This window comes from Mesoplodon densirostris, chromosome 4 (assembly GCF_025265405.1).
Source record: "Mesoplodon densirostris isolate mMesDen1 chromosome 4, mMesDen1 primary haplotype, whole genome shotgun sequence".
NCBI lineage: Eukaryota > Metazoa > Chordata > Mammalia > Artiodactyla > Ziphiidae > Mesoplodon > Mesoplodon densirostris.
The window spans coordinates 178,169,018-178,194,699 of record NC_082664.1 but is presented as its reverse complement, the minus strand read 5'-3'; the positions used below and the strand labels follow the sequence as shown (position 1 = coordinate 178,194,699).

General features: G+C 39.5%; 1 protein-coding gene across 2 annotated transcripts in view; it reads left to right on the top strand.

Annotated features, from left to right (window-relative positions):
- Window positions 1-25,682, top strand: part of ITGA8 (integrin subunit alpha 8) — a 195,684-nt gene that overhangs the window by 13,773 nt on the left and 156,229 nt on the right. For both annotated transcript variants that reach the window (XM_060097784.1, XM_060097785.1), the window contains exons 3-6: window positions 11,976-12,076; window positions 14,876-14,999; window positions 22,250-22,311; window positions 24,296-24,341. In XM_060097784.1, coding sequence (XP_059953767.1) covers window positions 11,976-12,076; window positions 14,876-14,999; window positions 22,250-22,311; window positions 24,296-24,341 — 333 coding nt within the window. The remainder of the gene's footprint in view (window positions 1-11,975; window positions 12,077-14,875; window positions 15,000-22,249; window positions 22,312-24,295; window positions 24,342-25,682) is intronic.

Genomic DNA, 25,682 nt, shown 5'->3' with positions numbered 1-25,682 from the left:
GTCCCTGACATTTAAAGAAAAATCAGAGAATTGAGGAGGATGTATAAACAATGATAAGAAGGAGTGGCCGGTTAGACAAAAGAAGTCAAGAAGCCAATGAAGAAATTTGTGTGCATTGGAGTGAACTGTGAACATCTCATTTGGTCACAGAAAGTGACTGACAGCTGATAAAAGTAGTTGCAGTGGCATGAGTGTCAGGAGAGAATGGGAGAAGACCAACAGGAGACAGCAAGTCTGTAGAGCCATTTTTTCCCAAGGAGTTCTACCCTAAATGGGACCACAGAAATGTAATCATCAAGAAGACACAATAGCGTGTTTGTAATCTAATAGGAATTGTCCAGTCGATAGGGAAATGATGATGTTGATTAAAGGAGGAGAAGGATGTACAGAAACAGATTCCTGAGTAGATGAAAAGGGATGGATGGGACTTTACACAGATGGAGGGACTGGCCTTGGAGGAGCACAAGGACGGTCCATCCTTAGAGAGCAGAGAAAGCAGAGCGAGAGTGGGTTTGTGGGTTTGGCAATAGAAGGAAGAAAACGATCTTCTTTCATTTCTTCTATTTTCTCAGTGACATAAAAAGCAAGATGATCAGCTGAGAGTGAGGAAGTAGACGGAGAAGGCTGAGATAAGGAGAAAATGTAAATAGTAACAGCGAAATGGCAGAATGCATTAAGCAACAAAGTGCACAGGGACTGCCCGGTAAATCCTATTTAAAATCCGAATTTATTTGGGGAAGGAATACATTTTGCCTCTGCTCAACCTATAGTATGGTCCTACTTGTTTGGGGTAGAGTTTAAGATTTCCCAGAGGATAATTCCATCTTGGGTATTAATCTTCCATAAGTATACATTGCAGAAACAGAAGGTTTGAATGCTGAAGTTCCTGTTTTGTGTAATGTTGGGAATGGTGATTTTGTTTTAAAACCACAAAATGAACCATTTTGTTAGATGATGGTTGGTTCCCTTTTTACCACATCTTCTGGCAACAGGGGTGAGGTCCTGAGGAAAATACAAGCATACAACAGGAGCTTTTCAAGTGCTATTGGGAGGCAAGTTTATATAACCTTCATCCTGAAACCCAATCATATCCTGTATTTAAAAGTATTGCTTTGAGGTCATAGTGAAGAGATTTATGTCATTCAGTCTGCTTCCTGAGATTCCCATGCTGAGAGATTTTCATGACTTCTTGAAGCAAATACATTTTGGGGACCCAAACAGAGAAGCATGCTATTCTCCTCACAACTGGAAGGTGACATATAAGTTACGTCAAGAGTTCTCATTTCCACAGCTATGTCGATGGCCAAGATATTTGATCCCAGGTAATTATTCCAAATGTGAGAAAATCTAGAGATGAGAGAAAGTGTGAAAAATTCAAGGAGCTGAAACAAAATCACTATGGTTGGGAATGGCATGAAATGATGATGCTGGCAAGACAAGGGTGGGATATGGCTGGTTTTAAGAATTTTGGCATTTTAGAAAGAACTCTAGTGTCAGGACGGAGAATGCATTTGAACGTGACAAGCCTGGAGGAAGGGAAACCAGGTAGGGGACCACTGCAGCCACTGAGGCTAAAGAAATGGGAGGCACCCCAAGGAAGTGGCACAGGAATGGAGAGAAACAGATGGACTTGAGAGAGATCTAGAAGGAGGCACCAGCAGGAATTGGTAACTGAGTGGCAATAGGAGGTGTGGTGCAGGGTTGGTGGTTGTCAAGGATGCATTCCAAGCTTCTGGCTTGGTTCACGGGGCTGCCATTCTGCTAGGTATAAATAGCAAGCAAGACAGACGTACTCGCTGGGCTTGAAATGTTCAAGTCCAGTGGAAGAGAAGACTAGTGCCTGGCAGCCCTAACAGAGGAATAAGCTCTGTAACAGGAGAAAGTGAAAAAGGGTTTAGGTGTGCAAAAGAGGGCTCTTGTTCTTGACTGAAGGGGGAACTTTTTGTGTGGCTGGGAAAGCGTCTCGGAGGGGGCATCATTAAAGGTCAGAGGTGAAGGGTGAATGTGTGTGTTTGTGTGTGTGTGTGTACACACACACACACACACACACGTGTCTGTCTCGAGGTGGGTGAGATGGGAAGGAAAACCATTCCAGCCAGTGTATGTGAGGTGGAGTGGGTTGTAGCAGGTGAGGTCAAAGTTGAGATCTCAGTCTCTACCACCCACCTGTAACCAGCTCTGCCCTGCAGATTTGCGTGTTTCCTACGAGGAGCCACAGAATGTTGTGTCTGATCTGCCCCAGCTGGCTTCTCGTTGCCCTTTGGAGAGGTGATTCTTTCCTTTCTTGATATTCGCTCCTCTAGCTGCATCACGTAAATGAGAACACTCACCCAAGAAATTACTTGCATCATACCAACAAAAGTCCATATGTATTTCTAGAACAAACCTTACATATGGCCTCCATCAAATTACATATGAAAAACATTTAAATGATTTTATATGATGTAGAAACAAATGTCTGAGGAACACTAGCTAGGCCCTATTGGTTATTAAAAACAGGAAGTTGGAAATGTGGTCTTTATTCTCCAGAAGATGATATAGATGTGGAAATAATTGTAGCAGAAAACGGATATTCTCATCTAGATCAGGAAAACTACATTAATAGGAAGATTGTAATACAATATTTACTAGTGCTATCCGAAACCCATATTTATGAACATTGTTACTAGAACTCTAAAAGCATACTTTCAGCTCATTTAACTTTATTAGTTATTTAGTTATGTGTGGACCCAAACATTTAAATAGTGATATGAAAAATACAATTTAAAATAAAAGCTTCATGATTTCCAGAAAAGAAATGTCTTAAACTAGAGGAATGAGCTAGAAGCCTCAAACTCTGAATGGCTGGATGGGTTTATAAAACAACAGTGTGTCCAGGGAGGGGGGATTCCAATGGCCTTTCACTTACTACTTTATACAATTTTTTATACAAGTTTTCTTACTTTGTATTGCTTGAATTTTTAAAAACAATAATCTGAAAGAATTTCAATTTGAAAAGAAAGAGTTTGGGGCCTTACATTTTATTTTATTTCACTTCATTTTTTATATCACCTGCATTTCTCTTTTTTTTTTGCGGTACATGGGCCTCTCACTGTTGCGGCCTCTCCTGTTGTGGAGCACAGGCTCCGGACACGCAGGCTCAGCGGCCATGGCTCACGGGCCCAGCCGCTCCGCGGCATGTGGGATCTTCCCAGACCGGGGCACGAACCTGTGTCCCCTGCATCGGCAGGCAGACTCTCAACCACTGCGCCACCAGGGAAGCTCCACCTGCATTTCTTTACTACATTTTCTCCCATATATTCTCCATGATTTTTTTTTAACTTTTAAAAAATAATTATTTTTTTTTGCCTGCATTGGGTCTTCATTGCTGCAGGTGGGCTTTCTCCAGTTGTGGCGAGCAGGGGCTACTCTTTGTTGTGGTGTGCGGGCTTCTCATTGCGGTAACTTCTCTTGTTGCGGAGCATGGGCTCTAGGCGCGTAGGCTTCAGTTGTGGCATGTGAGCTCAGTAGTTGTGGCACACAAGCTTACTTGCTCCGTGGCATGTGGGATCTTCCCGGACCAGGGCTTGAACCTGTGTCCCCCACACTGGCTGGTGGATTCCTAACCACTGCACCACCACCGGGGAAGTCCCTCCATGATTCTTAACCATGTGTGAATGGCTATTTGTCAAGCATGGCCCTACATTTTAAATCAGTTTTTAAGAAAGTGATTTGGATTAGTTGACAAACAAGGAGGAGAGGAATTTTGCAAGAGAAGCTTCATGTACAAAGTCTGGGAGTAAGACTCAATAGAGAACAGAGAGGAAGCTGCTTGAATGGAAGGAAACGCCATATCTGGAGATCAGGTGTGAGGTCTGGGACCTACATGGTGGAGGGCGGGATAGTTAGATCTGATCTACTAGGTAATGGCAAGAAAATGAGTATGCCCATGTGTGTTTGTGTTTGTGTACATGCACACCTTTGTATACAGTATACATATATGATATAAATAATAAATCTCAGTTATAATAGAATGTTTATTTAATCAGAATAACATATTTCTGTCCACAATGGATGAGAGAGTAAAGAAGACATAGATATCTTATATACATGTGTATATATATACATGCACACACAATGGACTATTACTCAGCCATTAAAAAGGAGGAACCCCTGCCATTGGCGTGAATGGAACTTGAGGGTATTATGGTAAGTGAAATAAATCAGACAGAGGAAGATAACTACTGTATGATCTCACTCATGTATGGAATCTAAAAAAAAAAACAGCTCATAGAAAAAGAGATCAGACTTATGGTTACCAGAGCTGGGGGATGGGGAGAAGGGGAAATGGGAGAAGGGAGTCAAAAGGTAAAAACTTCCAGCTATTAGCTAAATAAGTACTAGGGATGTAATATACACCATGATGACTATAGTTAACATATATAAAATAATGCATATATACACATAAACACACATATGTATGTATAGTATATATGAAAGTTGTTAAGATACTCAATCCTAAGAGTTCTCATCATCTGGAACAGATTTTTTCTTTTTTTGTGTGTGTGTCTAAGTGAGATGATAGGTATTAACTAAACTTACTCTGGTGACCATTTCACAATATATGTAAGTCAAATCATTACGCTGTGCACTTTAAACTTACACTGTGCTGTATGTCAATTATATCTCAGTATAACTGGGGGACAAAAGAGTAACACGTTTTTTGAATGTTATATGAAAAAATGAATTAGTGTGATATCTCCTTAAATACTTGAAAATTCCCAGTAAGATGATCAAGAGTATGAAGGCTACAGAGGTATTCTTTCATGGTTTTTCATTGTGGTTTTGGAATACTGGGAGGCATACATTTGGAAGTTTAATTTTCCAGGACATAAAAATTGACCCAGATTCTTTTCTTGGATTTGTTTCTTTTAGACAAGGAGTTCTCTGGCTACCGATACTTTATTTTAAATTTTACATAGGAGTATTCCTTGTTCTCAGATACATAGTTTCAATTTGAATGAAACATTTACAGCATACACTGAAGAAGGAAAAGATTATAAATAAACATTTAAAGATTTCCTTTCCCCTTTTCCTGATTAAAAATGTCTGGACAGCTCCTGCGACAGCTTTAAAAAAATCCCTAGGGTTAAGCACTTGAAGTAATGACTGAAGATTACAGGGAAACTTACTGTTTTCCAGGACAAGGCTGAGGACTTTATAGTTTTTCAGAAACCACCCCATCTGCCAAAATGTTTGCTGCACCTGTGTCAATCTCAGCTCTTCTCTCTCACCCATGGTGATCTACCCTCACTTCTTGTAATTCCTCCCATTCTACTCAGTGAAAAGATTAGAAAAATCTGCTTGTAGCCCATATGTGCACCATATTCTACATTCCCTCACTCACTCCTGCTCAGAAATGAATATTCCCGTGAAAAAGGAGCTGAATGTTAGTAGGTTTGCCACCCACTGGGATTCATACCCTAATTGCCCAGAGACCAAAGCTACCAATTAATAGAGATGGCTTCAAAGCCCAGAAATGTCGGACAAGCCAAATCAATTTTATTGCTACCACCCATCTAAATTTCTCAGGTTGACCTACAGATGTCTTGCTTTTACCTCTAGGTTTTCTTTTTTCAGATCATAGATGTAATAACGTTCACTGTAAAAACTCAAACAACACAGAAATATATACAATTAAAGTATAAAAAGCCACTAAAGCATGTACACTCCCTGCCTTTGAGAGAACTGTTACAAACAGTTCAGTGTCTATACATTCACACACCCATACACAGAACATTTTGAATTTAAAGGATCATACTGAACAATATCCTAGACAAGCTTCTGAATGAATAGATGGGAGTTTGGTCATTCATTCAACAAACTCTTACAGAGAACTCACTATGTGTCAGGCATTGTTCTAGAAGTGGGGAACACAGCAGTGAAGCAGAGAACATCTCTGTTCATGGGATTCATGTATATTTGGAAGGGAATGGACGGTCAGTAAACAGGCAAACTAAGAAATAAGATCATCTCAATTAATGGTAAGTGCTATGAAGAAAAGTCTAAAGGGTAACGGGAGAGAATGACTTAGGGTAGGGTGAACTAGCTGCTCAGGGAAGGGGGTCTCAGAGGAAGTGGCATTTGAGCTAAACCCTGAGTGACAGGAAGGAGGGAGCCATACAGAAAACTGTGGGAAGAATATAGGCAGTGAGGAGACAGAAAAGGCTGGGCGTGTTCAAGAAGAGTGGTGTAGGGAGTTTCCTGGCGGTCCAGAGGTTAAGACTTCGCCTTCCAATGCATGGGGTGTGGGTTTAATCCCTGGCTGGGGAGCGAAGATCCCACATGCCTCACAGCCGAAAAAGCAAAACATAAAACAGAAGCAATATTGTAACAAATTCAATAAAGACTTTAAAAAAAAAAAGAAAAGAAAGGTGGTTGTCTGAAGCTTAATGAGTTGGGAAAGCAGATGGTAGGGGCCAGATCATGCTGGGCCCTTCCAGTCGCATCAGGAGGTACCAGTGCAGAGGTGGAATGACAACTCTCCAAGGAACAAAGAAAAAGATGGATTGTTCAGTAAGTGGTGTTGAGACGACTGGCCTTTCATATTGAAAATAAGTAAGATGCCCATGCCACATCCAATATGAAAACATTCCAGATGGACGACAATACTCGTAAAGTTAAAAGACTAGCAAAAATTGGAAGGTGATATTGACAACATATAAGTGGGAAAAAGAATCAGTACTCAGAATGTATGCTGAATTCTTCTAATCAATAAGACTAATAACCAAGCAAGGAAATGAACAAAGGATATGAGCTAGCAATTCACAGAAGAAAAAACTGTATGGTCCATAAGCATAAAAAGATGATTAACTCTACTAATTATCAGGGAAATGCATATGAAGGACAAAAAGGACAAAATGAAGGACCATTTCATAGTCGTCCAGGTTCGCAGAAGTTTAACAGCTCTATGATGACAAGAGTTGATAGTGTCTCTCTCGTGCCCTGTAAGTGTGCATGGAAATTGGGGCTACTTTGGAGGTGTATTGGCATAGCTGATAAAACAGATACGATAATTCTCTATGACCCAGCAATGTCATTTCTAGTCTGGTGCCAGAGAGAAACACTTCTCCATCTGCAGATGAAGACGAGTATAAGGATACTCAGGGCACATGTTTGTTGTAGTAGAAAAACTGAGAAACCTAAATGTTCATGTGTAAGTGGAATGGATAAATAAAATGCAGATGGCTATCTAATGAGATACAATACTTACAGGAGTTTAAAAGAATGAGTTGGATCTATTATCTATCTATCTATCTAATTATCAAAACATAGGTTATTTCCCAAAAACATAAAATTGAATGTTAAACACAGTTACATGCTGTTCCATACAGATAGTATAATACCACTTTTATTCAGTTAAAAAGAGCACACGGGGACTTCTCTCGTGGTCCAGTTGTTAAGAATCCGCCTGCCAATGCAGGGGACACGGGTTCCAGCCCTGGTGCAGGAAGATCCCACATGCTGCGGAGCAACTAAGGCCACATGCCACAACTACTGAGCCTGTGCTCTAGAGCCCATGAGCCACAACTACTGAGCCCACGTGCCTAGAGCCTGTGCTTCGCAACAAGAGGAGCCACCACAGTGAGAAGCCCGTGCACCGCAATGAAGAGTGGTCCCCGCTCACAGCAACTAGATTAAGCCCGCGCACAGCAACGAAGACCCAATGCAGCCAAAAATAAAATAAATAAATAAAAATAAATTATTAAAAAAACACACAAAGAATACTCAACAGTAAATCGTTGGCAAAACTACAGCAAAATCTGACCCACCACCTGTTTGTGTACGCCTATAAGCTGAGAGTAGTTTTTATATTTTGCAATGATTGGACATTTTTTTAAAGAATAATATTTAAGTGATGCATGAAAATTATATGAAATTCAAATTTCATTGTCCATAAGTAAAGTTTTATTGGAACACAGCCAAGCCCATTTGTAAAATCATATTGTCTATGGCTGCTCTTGCTACAAGGGCAGAGATGAGTAGTTTCGACAGACCATAGAGAATGCAAAGCCTGAAATATTTATTATCAGTCCTTTATAGAAAATATCTGCAGACCTCTGTTCTATATTATTCATGGACATTATTTTTTAAATGGCCGGGAGTATACACATCACATTCATGATGGTGACTACCTCTGGATGAGGAGGGGATGGAACTGGAGATAGATGTCAAAGGGTACTGTGATGTTTACAAATGTGAAAAAACTTAACAATTGTCAGTTCTGCCTGGTGGGAATACAAGTGTTTGTTATATGAAGTCCTCGTACCTTTCTATACTTTTTTTTAAAGCCTCAGAAATGGTAAAACAGAAAAATATATTTTGTAGACAATATTCTATATCAATGCATCTACATCTGTCATATGTATTTTTTTAACTTTTATTTTATATTGGAGTATAGTTGATTTACAGTGTTGTGTTAGTTTCAGGTGTATAGCACAGTGATTCAGTTCTACATATACATGTATCTATTCTTTTTCAAATTCTTTCCCCATTTAGGTTATTACAGAATATTGAGCAGAGTTCCCTGTGCTATACAGTAGGTCCCTGTTGATTATTTCTTTCAAAGACAGCAGTGTATACATGTCAACACCAAACTCCCAATATATGTTTTAATAGTTGAATAGTACTCTATTTTATAGATAACAGGAATTTCTTCTCAAATCCCTTATTTATGAACATTTAAGATGTTTCAGTTTTGCTATCACAACCAGGACAGCAAATATCTTCACACTGCATCTTAAAGCATTTGTGTAATTATTTCTATCGAACAAAATCCTAGAAGTTGAATTCCTTGTTCAAAAAAATGCACATTTAAAAATTTGATATGTTGTAAATCGCCCTTCCAAAATGCTGCATTGAGCTATTATCTTGAAAGCAGAGATTATTAATATTTTTTGCCAAACTGCTAGGTGACAAGTATTAAGTCATTATGGTTTTAATTTGAGGTTCAGGATCTCTGCATGAATTTATGAGATATTTGATTTCTTCTTCCCTGCAATGCCTGTTTAGGTCCTTATAACTTTTTCTATTGAATTTTAGTCTTTTTCTCTTATTGATTTGGGAACTCTTTTACATATTAAATATATTGGTTCTTCCCTTGAAAAAAATTCACCTGGATTATATTTATTAACTTTGTTAATAGTCTTCTGGCACTTGGGAAGCTTTACATCACATGCAGTCACTCTAAAACTTTTTCCTAGCTTTTGGCATAGTTTGGGATATGCCAAGGAGAGAATTGCTTTAGTAACTAATGGTCTCCACCATCTCCAAGAACCACTGGCCCTTCCAAGAATTCTCTGGGGTTGACAATGCACAGTGCCTTCCTTCTGTTCCAGAAGACATGTGGTCCTATCATAAATGCATTGCTCCATATCACGGGAGTTTGGTCAGGAAACAGAAACCACTTTGAGTATTATAATTAGGACTGAGAGGTTTATATGATTATTGGAAAGACTGGGTATGTGAAAGTTAGGAAGGTCACTGCCTGAAGATCAAGAAATCTGGAAGTTCAGGACTTGATCTCAGTGGCCTGAAGCACCAAAAAGGCATGACCGTCAGAGGATACTTGAGAGCTGCAGGAAGAACATCACACCTGCATCTACTGATGCCCCCATGCATGCTTATAGCTGCTGCCAGAAAATAATGGCTTCTCCATCTTCTCCTCTTTCCAGATCTCTCCATGAGCCTCTTATTCAACCAGAATCCTACTTGTAAGAGGGTCTGGAAAATGTACGTTCCAGCTTCTCAGCCCTTTGCCATACCAAGGAGAGCTCAGAAGGACAGAAATTGTGCTGAGTTTTTACAGGAGGTTGTTTTCAGGAAAGGTCAGATCAAATCGAATCAAAAACATTCCCCCGTGCATCAAAGGTTCATCGAGCACCAGTGTGCATAGTACTAAGCCCTGTGTTGGGTTGTTTGGCATGAAAGAATCTTGTTCAGAAAAGGAAGGTGAGAAATGAGGGAAAGGTCACTTTCACAATCAACCCAAATATATGTTACTCATTTGAATTTTATGACATTGTAATATTAGATTTACATCAGTGAATTTATAAAAATAATAAAACAGAATTTTTAAAAGGTGACTTGGGAATTCCTTGGTGGTCCAGTGGTTAGGATGCTGTGCTTCCACTGCAGGGTCACGGGTTCGATCCCTGACTGGGGAACGTAGACCCCGCTAGCCATGTGGTGCGTCCAAAAAAAAAAAAAGATGACTTGTCCACCTCAGAGGTCAAGGTAGGGAGGATACACCTAGATCACAACTCATTTCAGTAAAGAGAGACCTGGGACAATGGGATTATTCTCTATTGTAATCCTTGGATTAGGGATGGAATTAGTGACGTCCGTTCATTTGTATTCTTGGTCTCGAAGAAATTTGTTGTTGGAAAATAGCCCACAATTTACACTTTTAATCAAGTTATTCCACAGTTCAACCTTATAATAGCAGAAAAGATGCCTTAGGCACCACAAAGGTAGAGTCACATCATTTTCTCTAGCAGAAGAAGGCCAATTTGGAACACTGACTTGTGTGCCTGTGAGGTCCCTTCTAATTCTTGTACTTAGGTTGAGTTTCCAGGTAAAGGGTTGTATTGCTGCAAGATTCTGTAGTACATGCTCAGCTTATAAAGCACTTCCACATTACCTATGTGATCTTTATGACTTTGATCACCTGTGAAAGAGGAAAGGGGGAGGTATTTTCAGCCTAATTTTAGAGAAGAAATTAAAACTGCAGAAGATTAAATGAATTGCCCAAGATCACCCAGTGCATGGTGACAAGATCCTTTCTCTCTGAGGTCTATATTCTTCTTGCCTAGACGCAAACAGAAATGTTTATATTTTCATTTTTATGCTCTAATCTGTAAGATGCTCCAGTTCTTTGCCAGTTGTGTGCATTTTGGGTGAGGATTTCCAGAACTTGTTTTTTCTTTTTTAAAAGTCCAGAAACATCAAAAGCATAAGATTTTAAAGAAGGAAATTTGTAATTTTCTACTAACACATCAAAGCGTAAATTTTAGGTTAAGACCTAAGTATATATAATTTATTCTTTCTTGAAAAGTCTGTAATCATATGTAAACTCAACTGAATATTAATTGCGTGTATATTTTGGCCTCCCTTAATAGAAGTTAAAAGTTCATTTGTAATGCATTTATTATAGAGTCAAGGAGGAAAAACAAAATGCATACCAAAGAGAACACATAGAAGTAAGATGCCCTGGTACAAATGTCTTTTGAAATTCATTAGCTGTTACTGATGAAGTTCAGTTAGAACCATGCGGTTAGAACCACATGGGAAATATGTCGATTGGGAATCAGGAGTGAAAGAAAAGATATCTGCTTTTTATTAAGACCTGAAGTGTGTCGTAATTGGGTTGAATTTCTACCCAGATGGTCCCCCTCATGCTGACATCTGCAAAGTGTGGATAAAACTGTGTTGAGGTGTTATTTTCTGTGACTGCGTGGACACATGTTACTCAGTTAAAAACCAGGAACTTGGAGTCCTTCAAGCAGACTCCTGCTAAACCATGCTGAGAAAGCTGTGCTTCCTGGAGCATGGAGGTTCCAAGTAGTTTCACTATCAGAAAAGATTTGGAATTCCTTAGAGCAGTTATAAATGCTTGGTCTTCCATCTGGCAAATCAATGACAAAAGTGTAGATTCAAGACTGTCAGAGTCTACATCAAGTTTACAGTAGTTATCCCTGAAAATGTAAGTCATTAAAAAAATGCTTTTTTAAAGTTGTGAAATGTCATGTTCAAGTATGTATTTTCATTTGATTGGTATTTTTCTAAGTGAAAAGTCTAGCTTAGACTTAGTCAAAAAGAACCCCCCATGTGTATGACATTTTAAAAAATGTTTTTAATGGGTAAATTTATTATCACATATTTTAGCTGGCTGCCACGTTTTACAAATTATTAACAATCCATGTTCTCCCTGTCAGACAACAGAAAGATCAGAGTAAATGGAACCAAGGAACCTATAGAGTTTAAATCGAATCAATGGTTTGGAGCAACAGTGAAAGCTCATAAAGGAAAAGTGGTGGTGAGTATCAACCGTGTGCTGGTGGGGCTGCTTTGGAATAACATGTACACTGAAATGTTTCAAAACTCATATCTACAAAAATCCGTTTATGTAAGAATATATCAGATTTTCAAAGATAAGCTATCAGCATTCCAAAAAAAATTTAGTGCTTAAAATTAAAGAATCTATTTTAGTCTTTAAAGCTACAGGAAGTAAAGCTGGTTTTCCAGAAAATTGGTTAGATCTTTTCAAATATTTCAAAAACAAATAAGGAAGATAGAAAAATAAAAGCTAAATCCTAAAAAGGTAAATATTTTATTTGCTTAAGATTGATTTAAAGAGCTGACTAAAGTTTGACCAGAGAAACAGGAGTACTACTGTTAGGATTCTTTAAAAGTTAATCTACTGTGATGTCATCGATCCTCTTTAGAACTATCGGAAAGTTTTCTTTAAAAATATAACTACCAATTACATGGTTCTCTGAGTACATTGATACTTTTTAAAGTAAAAATTTCTCACTCACAGATAGAGATCTTTTGGCTTTAAAATGCTACGACTTTGTGATTCTCTTCTCTGTAGCTCCGAGTGATAATACATGTCTGGTTTACTGAGAAATAAATAACTGTATTAAGTTGATCTGGAAACTTTGTTATTGGGGGATTTTTTTTTTTTTACTATTGGCTCTAATTTAAAGCAATAACTAAAGTTATTGCTCTAAAATAAAGCAGTAACTTTTGCTTTTGGGATTTGTTTAAAGGTGTTTGAATTATGATTTAATAAAAATAAGTATCTAAGGGAAATGCCTTGCTTTATTTGGTCTGTGGTTAATGCCCCACAGAAATTTTGACATAAAACAAGTAATATATAAAATATAGATAGCCCTCTTCAGTGACAAATCCAGAATTTACAATAGGCTCTCTGTAGAATTGTATTTGCATTAATATAGTTCTCATATTCCAGGATTGGTAAAAACTTTTTATTCCTTTACTGATTTACAATGTATGTGAATAGCTATTGAAAAGCTAATTCCATCTAATAACTATTTGCGGTTAAAAAATCTTTTGGTACTATATTGATTTTGATTAAGTCTTGAAAACTTATATTATTGTGCATTTATTCAATATTTGTAGAAATCTTCAGAATTATTGAACGTAAAATAACACACCATGTTCATAATAAATATGCTTAATTTGAGGGCATGCTTGCACTTTCAAAATTATGTGGTAGGAAATAGGATAATATAAAGTACCTTTCAAGTTAATTTCTTCCTTGAGCACTGAAACTTAGCAGCATAAAGAATTAAATTCTACACTGTGTGACAATTCTTAGAACTTCAAATTGCTGTGAACAGAATTATCGATTTTGAATATCCAGGTATCATGTGTGTTTGGGTTAAAGCCTGAATATTATCACATCATCGTGTTTCACATCAGTGTGAAACTGAGCAGGTATAAAAAAGATAACTTTTTAGGGCTGATAGCAGGCAAGCACTGGAAAGAACTTTCATGGCATTAAAGTGTTCTATGGTGATATGGAAGGTGATGCGAGTTGGCTTATACTGAGCCACAGAGGTAATGCTTTCCGTTCCAAACTCCCACTTTTCACCATTCCACCTTATGTTAAATGTCTTAACCACATAGCGCCCGAAGTTAAGGGGACTTAGATGAGTTAGAGAGCTTTTCAGTATTGGCTAAGACCTCACAATACAGAGAGAGACAAAAACCCAAAAAACTTAAGTTATTTTAGTAAAGATAACTTATATTCTCAAGTAAGAAGGGTGTTACTTAGTAAAGTTATCTAGAAGTCATTACACATTGGACTGATTACCAAGGACAGGTTTGGAATCATGAAAAGACTAAAATCAGGATCTGCCTCCTCTTTTTCTGGCATTGTTTTAAGTGTGATGTCATCAAATTAGGAGACAGGCTAGTGGTTCCATATTCTAGAAGTCTCTAATTCTGCATCCTTAGAAATGAGTGGTTGAATATTCAGGTAAAACACAGTTACGTAGGATTTGAGCTAGCAAAACGGAAGTCAGAAAGGTGCCTGTGTTTTCTACCTGTTTATGTTTATTGCCTGTCTTGCTCCTAGCACAATTAATTATTTAATTTACTTAAAGAGGATTTCCTATATCCTTTTTTACATTTGATAATCCAAGAGTCATGTTTTTCTTACCATTGTTTAAATTAATTTCTGTTTTGTCATGAATAAAAACTATCAAATGAAAAATAAAACCACTGTGATAAGGGGGTAGCACTCCAAATGTAAGTCATTGTTTTAAAAAAATCGTCAGGTACACCCTCAGTGATAAAGCAGAGGAATCCATAAAACAGAGGCTTACAAACTTGTCTGCATCCTTTGATTTGAAAGTAGTTTTTCTTTAAGCAACAATTAAACCAAGAAAGGGACTAGTTCTCTTTTTAAGACATCACGCTGATTCATTCGCTGTTTAAATGTTCATTTGCTTTTATGTAGGTCCAATTAAAAAAAAAAGAAAATATGAGTTCTTTGCCTTTAGTAAGTATTTACTTTTGCTAGGCTACTTTGATTTGATTTAAAATCCTGTGGGGGAAAAATCTCATTCCTTTGTATATGCTTAATTTGTTCCAATTCTACGGTGCATTAATGTTGAAATATTGGCTTTGGAAGTTTAATTAACTCTGACTACCGAGGTACTCATTAGCATACTGGAGGCCAATTAAGTCACTTAATAATTTAGCATTGTTTGTTACAAATTTAGGTCCATTCATCAACAAGTCAAATCAAAGCACTGTATGAGGAATCTACATGAAAAAAAATTTTGTCTTTGATGTTTCCCAGGCCTGCGCTCCATTATATCACTGGAGAACTCTTAAACCGACACCAGAAAAGGACCCAGTTGGCACTTGCTATGTAGCAATTCAGAATTTCAGTGCATATGCTGAGTACTCTCCTTGTCGGAACAGTAAGTTATTTTTATTCCTGGTGCTGAAATTTAGCTCGAGCTTTTCTGCTATAGACAGTGCAGGTAACCCCAGAACACCATTGGTGAGGCAAAAGCAATGGGGGTAAAGATGATGAACGGTCTTACAGGATGCCTTACTGTAATGTGAGGACCAAGACACAGAATTCTGCTGATCGTCTTCCGTGTTTTAGAAATTTTCTGTTTTTAGATATTCTGTAGTCAAATTGATTGGTTCTTTATTTTAGGCCTTAAACTCTCCGTCTCTACTCAAAATTCACACTGCATTTGAAAAATGCTAACTGTCCGCTTGTTAATTGTAGGAATGGTGTTAATTAGCATGATTGGACCCAAGGGCACAGTGGATATGAGTTCTCCACATAGCCTGTGTTCTCACTGCCTGTTGCTTTCTTTGGCAGCTATGTACTCAGGTTGTCTGCATGATATACTTTTCTTCGTAAGGTGTTTCATCCCGTTTTTCAAAAAGATTCTGTACATTTGGAGTCCATGCCTCGTCTGGTAGTTCTAGAAAGCTTCTGATGCAGTATCCTTTAAAGCAAGCCTGTGAGTGCCATCTCTGGGACACCGCCGTTCAGTCACTGATCTACCCGAGTCCTTTTGTGGATTCGTCCAGTTTTCTGTGTGTCATGTAGATCACTAGGATTTGTCAGCAAGAAATCAAGAGATCTTGGGCTTCCCTGGTGGCGCAGTGGTTGAGAGTCCGCCTGCCGATGCGGGGGACATGGGTTCGTGGCCCTGTGCGGGAAGATCCCACATGCCGCGGAGCGGTTGGGCCCGTGAGCCATGGCCGCTGAGCCTGCGCGTCTGGAGCCTGTGCTCCGCAACGGGAGAGGCCACAACAGTGAGAGGCCCGCGTGCCGCAAAAAAAAAAAAAAAAGAGATCTGCATTCTTATTCTTGATGATTCACAAGACCATGTTAGGGAAAGAAATGGCATTGGAGAGAACATTCTAGTGACTGATTTTTAAAAACTCAACCCAAATTAGATTCCCAAAACTATAAGTAAAATTTTCCCATTCCATGTGAATATTTTTAAATTTCTAGATTAATTGAGGCCAGATAACGAGCGACTATCAGAAATCAAACAATGAAGGTAGAGAATGGATGGGTGATATTAGAGGGTTCGTAAAGAGGCCTCTAAGCTTTAGAGACCTAAAGGGCTGGGAGTGAAACAGCTAACTCTGAGGATTTGTGTGAGGATTCTGGCAAGGAGAAGATTATGATGTTCTGTTTTAAAATACTGAAATAAATCAGCCACTCCCTCACACCTTAACGAATGTCAGCTGAATGAATAATCCATCAACTCAGAATTTTATTTTAAATGGCTTTTTCTTTTCTGTTCAGTCTAAATTTTTATTTTATTTTATTTTATTTATTTATTTTTGGCTGCGTTGGGTCTTCGTTGCTGCCCGCGGGCTTTCTCTAGTTGCGGCGAGCAGGGGCTACTCTTCGTTGTGGTGTACAGGCTTTTTTCATTGCGGTGGCTTCTCTTGTTTCAGAGCATGGGCTCTAGGCATGTTGGGGGGGCTTCAGTAGTTGCCTCACGTGGGCTCAGGAGTTGCGGTGCATGGGCTTCAGTAGCTGTGGCTCACAGGCTCTAGAGCGCAGGCTCAGTAGTTGTGGTGCACGGGCTTAGTTGCTCTGCGGCATGTGGGATCTTCCCAGACCAGGGATCGAACCCGCGTCCCCTGCACTGGCAGGTGGATTCTTAACCACTGCACCACCAGGGAAGTCCCTTAAATGGCTTTAAAAGAGGTGTTCCTGGACTTTTCCTGGGGGTACAGTGGTTAAAAATCCACCTGCCAGCGCAGGGGACAGGGGTTTGAGCCCTGATCTGGGAAGATCCCACATGCCGTGGAGCAACTAAGCCCGTGTGCCACAACTACTGAGCCTGTGCTCTAGAGCCCACAAGCCACAACTACTGAGCCTGCATGCCGCAACTACTGAAGCCTGCGCACCTAGAGCCCGTGCTCTGCAACAAGAGAAGCCACCACAATGAGAAGCCCATGCACCGCAACGAAGAGTAGCCCCCACCTGCCACAACTACAGAAAGCCCGTGCGCAACAAAAAAGACCCAACGCAGCCAAAAAAATAATAATAAATAAATAAACTTATATAAATAAATAAATAAAGAGGTGTTCCTTATAGATAATAAGACTCAGTTATGCATTCATTCAACACGTGTTTTTTGAACACACTGAGCACTAATTATTCTATGTTTAGGGAATAAAGCACAAGACAAGAAAAAGCAAACCCATGTATTCAAAAAACATATTCTATGGCGGGAGAGAGACAACATATGCTTAAATATATAAGTTCAGATCCAGCAATTCCACTTCTGGGTATTTATCTAAAAGAACTGAAATTGCTATCTTGAAAAGATATCTGCACCCCCATGTTCATTGCAGCACAATTTACAATAACCAAGTCATAGAAAAACCAAAGGATCCATCAATGGATAAGTGGATAAAGGAAATATGGAATAGATAGAGATATGGATATATACACAATGGAGTATTATTCAGCCATAAAAAAGAATGAAGTCTTGCCATTTATGACAACATGGATGGATCTTGAGGGTATTATGCTAAATGGAGTAAGTCAGATAAAAAAATACTCTGTATGATCTCACTTATATGCAAAATCTTAAAAAAAACCCACACAAACTCACAGAAAAAGAGTACAGATTGGTGGTTGCCAGTGGTAGGGCATGTAGGTGTGGGTTAAACAGGTGAAGGTGGTCAAAACGTACAAGCTTCCAGTTATAAGGTAAATCCTGGGGATGTAATGTACAGCATGGTGACTGTAGTTACCAATACAACATTGTATAGTTGAACGTTGCTGTGAGAGTAGATCTTAAGAGTTTTAAAAAGATTGTAATGGGGCTTCCCTGGTGGCACAGTGGATAAGAATCCACCTGCCAATGCAGGAGACACGGGTTCGAGCCCTGGTCCGGGAAGATCACACATGCCACGGAGCAACAAAGCCCGTGTGCCACAACTACTGAGCCTGCGCCCTAGAGCCCGCGAGTCACAACTACTGAGCCCACGTGCCGCAACTACTGAGCCTGCGCTCTAGAGCCCGTGAGCCACAACTAGTGAAGCCCACGCGCCTAGAGCCCGTGCTCCGCAACAAGAGAAGCCACTGCAATGAGAAGCCCATGCACCGCAACAAAGAGTAGCTCCCACTCACCGCAACTAGACAAAGCCCGCGCATAGCAATGAAGACCCAACACAGCCAAAAGAAAAAAAGATTGTAACGATGTGTGGTGACAGATGTTAACTACATTTATTGTAGTAATTATTTCACAGTATATACATAAATCAAATTGTGTTGTACACCTTGACTAATATGTCAATTACATCTCAACAAAATTTGTTTAAATAATAAATAAGTTTCTAATATAATGTCAGGTAGTGAAAAGTACTACAAAGAAAAATACAGCAAGGCAAAAGAGTAGGGAGCGACATGCCTGGGTGGGGAGAGGAGCTGTTTCAGACAGGACGATGGGAAGGGCCTCTCTTAGCAGTTATTGGAGCAGGGAAGCAGGAGTTTTCCAAGCATGGCATCAACCATTAAGAGGGATATTTTGTGTTGTGTTCCACTCAAGGTGTCATGCCGCTGGGTTCTGTAAGAGGTCCTTATTATTATGCTAAAGGTAAAAGTCAGGGAATTCCCTGGCAGTCCAGTGGTTAGGGCTCTGCGCTTCCACTGCAGGGGGCACGGGTTCGATCCCTGGTTGGGGAACTAAGATCCCGCAAGCCGTGTATCATGGCAAAAAAAAAAAAAAGTCAGGTAGAGCAATAAATAAATCCTGAATTTATTCATAAAATTTATGGTAGAGCTGAGATTCAAAACTGAACTTGTTTCATCAATTTTTACACCTATCCATATCACATTTCTCACGATTTGCTAGAGATACCTCCCCACAGCAGTAAACTACTGTAGCTGAAATGAGAAGCCCATCCTTCACACGCCTCTTACCTTGATGATATATCCTCTTCCAGCTAACATCAAGGATGATTGTTTAGAAACCATGTCACGGCTTCTTGTTCTGCCTTTTTATCTGACTGCCCATGTGATGGGAGAGCTCAGATTAAAATACAGCATAAGCCGGGCTTCCCTGGTGGCGCAGTGGTTGAGAGTCCGCCTGCCAATGCAGGACACACGGGTTCGAGCCCTGGTCTGGGAAGATCCCACATGCCACGAAGCAGCTGGCCCCGTGAGCCACAATTACTGAGCCTGCGCGTCTGGAGCCTGTGCTCCGCAACAAGAGAGGCCGCGATAGTGAGAGGCCCGCGCACCGCGATGAGGAGTGGCCCCCACTTGCCACAACTAGAGAAAGCCCTCGCACAGAAACGAAGACCCAACACAGCCATAAAAAAAAAAAAAATACAGCATAAGCCATCTAGACTTGTGGATAAGAGCTGCAGGGTGAGTTTGAACCATTATCTAAAAATTTAAAGTACAGTATGCTCTCATTTTGAGTTACATGGGTATATTATGTTGCCAATTTATTTAGCGTTTACTTTCCTAAATAAAAGAATAGCTTGACACAGGGAAAGGGGAAGTTTATGTCGAGTTGCAGAATAGCCAAACAAATGGCCAGGAATTCTGTTCAGTCTAGTACACAACTCCAGTGTCACATCATCCTGGTCTCTCTCTTACTGGAAGTACTTCCTTCTCAAATGCACCCAAGGAGCCGGCTTCCTGTGTTCCCTAAGGAGTTCACAGTTCATAAACACAAAGCCACCTTGTTCATGAGCGTATGGTCAATATCACAGATCAGGGATATTACTTTCAAAGGAGAATTTCAAGAAGCCTCTCATGTTCATGTCACACCGCAAAGCCCCTTCACTGACACTTTGAGCAATTTGGGTGGTAGTCTGCTCATTCATATTAATGACATGCCTGTAGCTCTTACGGTCATTCATAATTTAGATGGCAATGGTTTACACACACCTTTCCATTCTCCTTGGGAAGCCAACACACGATAGCGTGATTCCCTGGATTCCTGAGTTTATTCTATAGGGCATAACTGTAAAGTTCACGGATGCTCTGAAGTTCTAGGAAGAAAAATTCCTTCAGCTCTCATAAACTATAATTGTAAGAGAAAAACTTACTTTGCAAAGGAAATAACCTCCCATTTCTATTATAATCACCACTTCAACATTTGAAGTTGGTTGCTTTCTTGATGAATTTTATGAAAAATTACTGTTTTCTCTTTATTTTTTCAGTTTCCTGTTTTGCAGCAAAATGATTTCAAAGAATGGTCCTGTTTCTTCCTTTCTGAATAATTTACAATATTGAAGAAGTCAGAGTTGATTTTCAAAAGGATTTATAAAAAAGGATTTATAAAAAATTAAAAATACATTTCTTAAATACAGTCAACACATCTATGTTCACATTATCATATATCTTGTGTTCATATATATTTCTGGTTGCATACAACTACTTACAGGCATGAACTTCTAGAAAAATGGTACCTGGACATTTGAGATTTTAAGGAACTTTGTAGCATTCATAATTATAAACCACAAAATATAGTTATAAAATAAAATACATTGTAATGTACTGTGCACTAAACATTTGTTAAGAGGGTAGATCTCATGTTAAGTGTTTTCACCACAAAAAAAAACAAGCAAATTTGATTGAGGGTGGGGAACACAAGAAATCTTTTGGAGGTGATGAATATGTTTATTCCCATGATCGTGGTGCTGGTATCATGGTATAAGGCATATGTCTAGACTCATCAAAACGTACACAGTAAGATGTGCATTTTTTTGGTATATTAAGTATACCTCAGTAAAGCTGTAAAAAAAACTTAGCTTAAAAAACACACACACAAAGCATTGACATTTGAATTAAAAACAGATCATCAAAAATACAGTATATGAAGTAGAAAAGTATTTTAAAATATAAAGGGAACATCTGGAGAGAATGGCTGATGACAGTGCTAAAATTAGCTAAGTACTAACCAAAGCAAAGAAAAAACAGAAGGCATTCTAGGAAAAGCTGGAAAGGCCTGACCCATTTCAAAAAGCTTCTGGAACAGGCACATGTCCAGCCTATAAATTTTTCCTGGGATGATGTGCATTTCCTTTCCTGCCCTCTTATTTTAGTTTCCATTCAGGAATATCCTTGATAAGAAAGGAGTAATTATTTGCATGTTTGCATCTAACTGTATAATGACTGAGATTCCCTCTACTGAACTATATTTTGGTTTTAATTGAAGCACTTTAGAAGTGATACTCTTTTAAAGTACAAGTGACAAGTAGTACATTCCTCATCCTAATGTCCCAGGATCCTAATATCCTGGGAATCCACAGGTTGACCTGCCTATGGTTTAAAAAACTGTATTATAAAAAAGTCCTGGGCCTCCCTGGTGGTGCAAGTGGTTAAGAGTCCGCCTGCCGATGCAGGGGATACGGGTTCGTGCCCCGGTCTGGGAGGATCCCATATGCCGCGGAGCGGCTGGGCCCGTGAGCCATGGCCGCTGGGCCTGCGCATCCAGAGCCTGTGCTCCGCAACGGGAGAGGCCACAACAGTGAGAGGCCCACATACCGCAAAAAGAAAAAAAAAAAAAAAAAAAAAAAAAGTCCTATTGGACATTCAGCTAGTGAATTACATTGCAGAGAGTATAAAATAAGCCATTGCTAGAGAGTTTTCTCTTTTGTGAACACTAGAGTCCCTGTGAGATGCAATGTGATCAGAAATGCCATGTCCAAATTTACATAATGATAATAGAAGAATTTGAAGTTAATTTCCTATGAGAGATCAGGAAACTGAAACTCTTATCAGTGACCCCAGCAGAAAGTGTCCACCCAGGAGACTAAATTTAGCTCTCTCTTTCTCAAGGCATTACTTTACTCAGAACATGTGGGCACCACAGAAACACATTATTGCCACTTGGGGAACTTGGAACATAGTTGGGAGATGGAGGTTTTATTTCTTCAAATAAACATAAGTTATAAAACCCAGTATCATAAGTCCAAAGAACGTTATTCCTATTGCTCTTACTGTAGAATCACAGTGCCATTTGGGACAAGAAAACAGACTGCAATGTATTTAAGAAATTACTTGGAATAAATTTTTAAAATAAATATAGAACACATATTGATCATTTTAAATTTAGAAGTCTAGAGATAAAACAACAGTGTATCCTGAACTGGTTATTAAAATATATCTTGGGGATAATGACGTTATAACATTTGTATCTTTTGATCATTCCAGGCAATGCTGATCCTGAAGGTCAGGGTTACTGCCAAGCAGGATTTAGTCTGGACTTTTATAAGGTAAATTCTTTTGACCTTATAGCTTCTAAAATTTATTTTATCTGTTTGATTTTTTTTTACCCCCTGCCTCTCATTCCCACTTCCACCCCCCAATAACCACCATCAACAAAAGAACCTTTAGGTATACACCTGGCCTGTTTTGGCAACTTCTTTAAATTTTTTTGTTTGCTCTTTATTTTTAATAAAGTAATCTATACATACGGCAATTTATTAAATAGTAAAGAAATCAGGAAGAACCTAGGGGCAAGATGGGAATAAAGATGCATACCTCCTAGAGAATGGACTTGAGGATATGGGGAGGGGGAAGGGTAAGCTGTGACAAAGTGAGAGAGTGGCATGGATATATATACACCACCAAACGTAAAATAGATAACTAGTGGGAAGCAGCCGCATAACACAGGGAGATCAGCTCGGGGGGCTTTGTGACCACCTAGAGGGGTGGGATAGGGAGGGTGGGAGGGAGGGTGGGAGGGAGGGAGATGCAAGAGGGAAGAGATATGGGGACATATGTATATGTATAACTGATTCACTTTGTTATAAAGCAGGAACTAACACACCATTGTAAAGCAATTATACTCCAATAAAGATGTTAAAATAAATAAAATAAAATGCAAAGACACATGGAATAATGGTTAAAACAGTAAAACCTGCTTGCTACACAGAGAAGAGAATTGTTTGAGGAACTGGATTTGAAAGACATTCTGTAATGCATTTAGAGAACTGTTTAAAAATCTATGTAGGAAAATGTTTAAAAGATTGCTATGTACAAGCTACTTTGACAAGAGTGTTATACCAAGGAATGGATGATATAAACATTCTTTAATGCATTTAGAGAAGTGTTTAATGCCCTTTGATAATCTCCTCTGCTTGCTTCCTTTGCTTGTTATGTATTAAAAATGGTTATATGAGGGGAAAAAAGAAAGAAATACACAGGCCGAAAAGCAACAGTCTTGCTTCGTTTTTTGTTTTTGTTTTTTTTTTTTCTTCCTTTTTTGCGGTACGCGGGCTTCTCACTGCTGTGGCCTCTCCCGTTGCGGAGCACAGGCTCCGGACGCGCAGGCTCAGCGGCCATGGCTCACGGGCCTAGCCGCTCCGCGGCATGTGGGATCTTCCCGGACCGGGGCACGAACCCGTGTCCCCTGCATCGGCAGGCGGACTCTCAACCACTGCGCCACCAGGGAAGCCCCTTGCTTCGTTTTAAAATAAAAATCTCAAAAACTCAGTAAAGAAATGTGCTTCTAAAAAGATCACAAGAATCTATGTTTTAATCTCTTAGGTGTAATTGACTAATTAGATTTCACATTAGTGTCAATGTTAATTTCACGTATCCTTTCACAAATTAAAAACAGATATTTAATAAGATTGTGGGCGGCAAAGCTTCCATGGTTTTGCAAATACTGTAAATTTCATCAGTGTCTGAAATTTTACTCTTTTTCTCCCCGCCCCCCCCCCCCCCCACTAAGAGTTAAGGATGCAGGATAATGAAGGTGGGGCTGTAAGTAGAAAGGAAAGTTTTTATTTTCTAGTCTGGAGTTGTCACTCCCTCTCCTGGGAAGGGGTGGGTTTGCAGATGTACAGGAAAAAAACAGGCATTACTGTGGCCTTGAAATAAACAGAAACCAAATTTTCTTTTTATTGCTAAGGCTCGAAAGACCATGTCTACTAAATTGCACAGCATGGAAGATGTGGGTATTTTGCTTACCTGAGGCAGGGCCAAAAAACTGAATTTATATATTCTCAGGGGAGGGAATTTTACTTACCTAATTGAATCTAATTAAAATTATTTGATATGATAACACACTAAATAATTGAAAGCAATAAAAGGAAAGAAAATGACCTACATGACTCAGATATAAGGGCCTCTTTTAAAAATTACTTTTTATGTATAACTGTTAGAGCAATGCTTATGAACAATGATTTCTCACCCTTAAAAAAAAGAAACTGTTTTTCTTTTCCAATTGTTGTTACCGTTTCTGTTTTGTAGAATGGAGACCTTATAGTTGGAGGCCCTGGCAGTTTTTATTGGCAAGGTAGGTCCTGTTAGCAGAGAAGAAATGCCCACGGGTTGTTTCCAACAGGGAGATGAAACAGAAGTAACATCAAGTGTTGACTTTTTATTATGTTAATTTTATCTACATATTGGTAGTTTCTCCAATGAAGGAAGCATCATTTCAGTTTGTACTTTGTGGTATAAATGATATTTTAAAATACTGTTGCAGCTTAATTCCTTCATTCATCAAATGCTTACTGAGACCATGCCAGGCTTTGTGCTAGATGCTGAGGGTACAATAATGAGTAACCCGCAGAGGTTAGCATCTGGGGAAAGATGCAGGCATTAATCGAATACTCACACAAGTACTTAAGAAACTCCAGGCATGATACTCACTAGGAAGGTATGTCAAGACGGGGCCATGAAAGCATAGGAGGCTTCTCCAGGGTGGCCCCATGCATGTATGTTTTGTCCTCTGAACACTGGCTGACGAGACAAAATACAACCTGTGCTCTGCTTAGGGAGCCCTGAACCCAGGTGCATGATGGCGTCTGCCCAGGGGGGATGACTTCCTCTAATTCTTACAAAGGTGTTACATAAGCCGGCATCAACCTTAAGGTCAACGAATTTGGAAGCAGCAATCCTGAACTGAGCTCTGAACCCCGAGTAGGAGGTAACCAGGTGAAGAGAGGAAGGGTTGTGTGAAAATGTTCTAGGGCATAAAGGAGCCCGGCGAGCTGAGAATGGAGGGAAATCAGGGGACTAGAGTTAAGCTGCTGAGTGGGATGGAGGGGTCCCACCCTCCCTGCAGGGCTTGCAGCCCCAGGTAAGCAGTTTTGTCTTTATCTCCAAAACAATGAGAAATCCCCAGTGGATGGTTGGAGTTTAAATGGATTGCCTGAGGTAGAATAAGAATGTGTGGTTTGTTCTGAGAATAATGGGAAACCACTGGAGAATCTGAAGCATGGGATGCTATGACCGGATGTGTGTTACACAAAGATCACGCTGGCTGCAATGTGGAAAATCGATAGGGAGTTGGCCAAAGTGCAGTATCAGCAAACGAGTTATAAGGTTAGAAGCTAGTTATAAGTCTATAAGGTAAACCAGCTGTAAGGTTCAGATGAAGATGTTTGCTTCTTAGAGTGGTCATAGTACAGACCGAGAAAGGGGCGGAATTTGAGAGATACTTCGGAGGCAGAATAAACAGCTTAGATGATGGTTTGGTTGTATGTGGGTGAATAGGGAGGATGACAAGGATATGTTTCTGACTTTTGTAACTGAATGGCTTTAGGTGGGTCCCAGTCCCTGAAATGGAGAAAGCCGGAAGAGAACGGGTTTGGAGTGGATTGGGGAAGGAAGATGATGAGTTTACTTTTGGTTA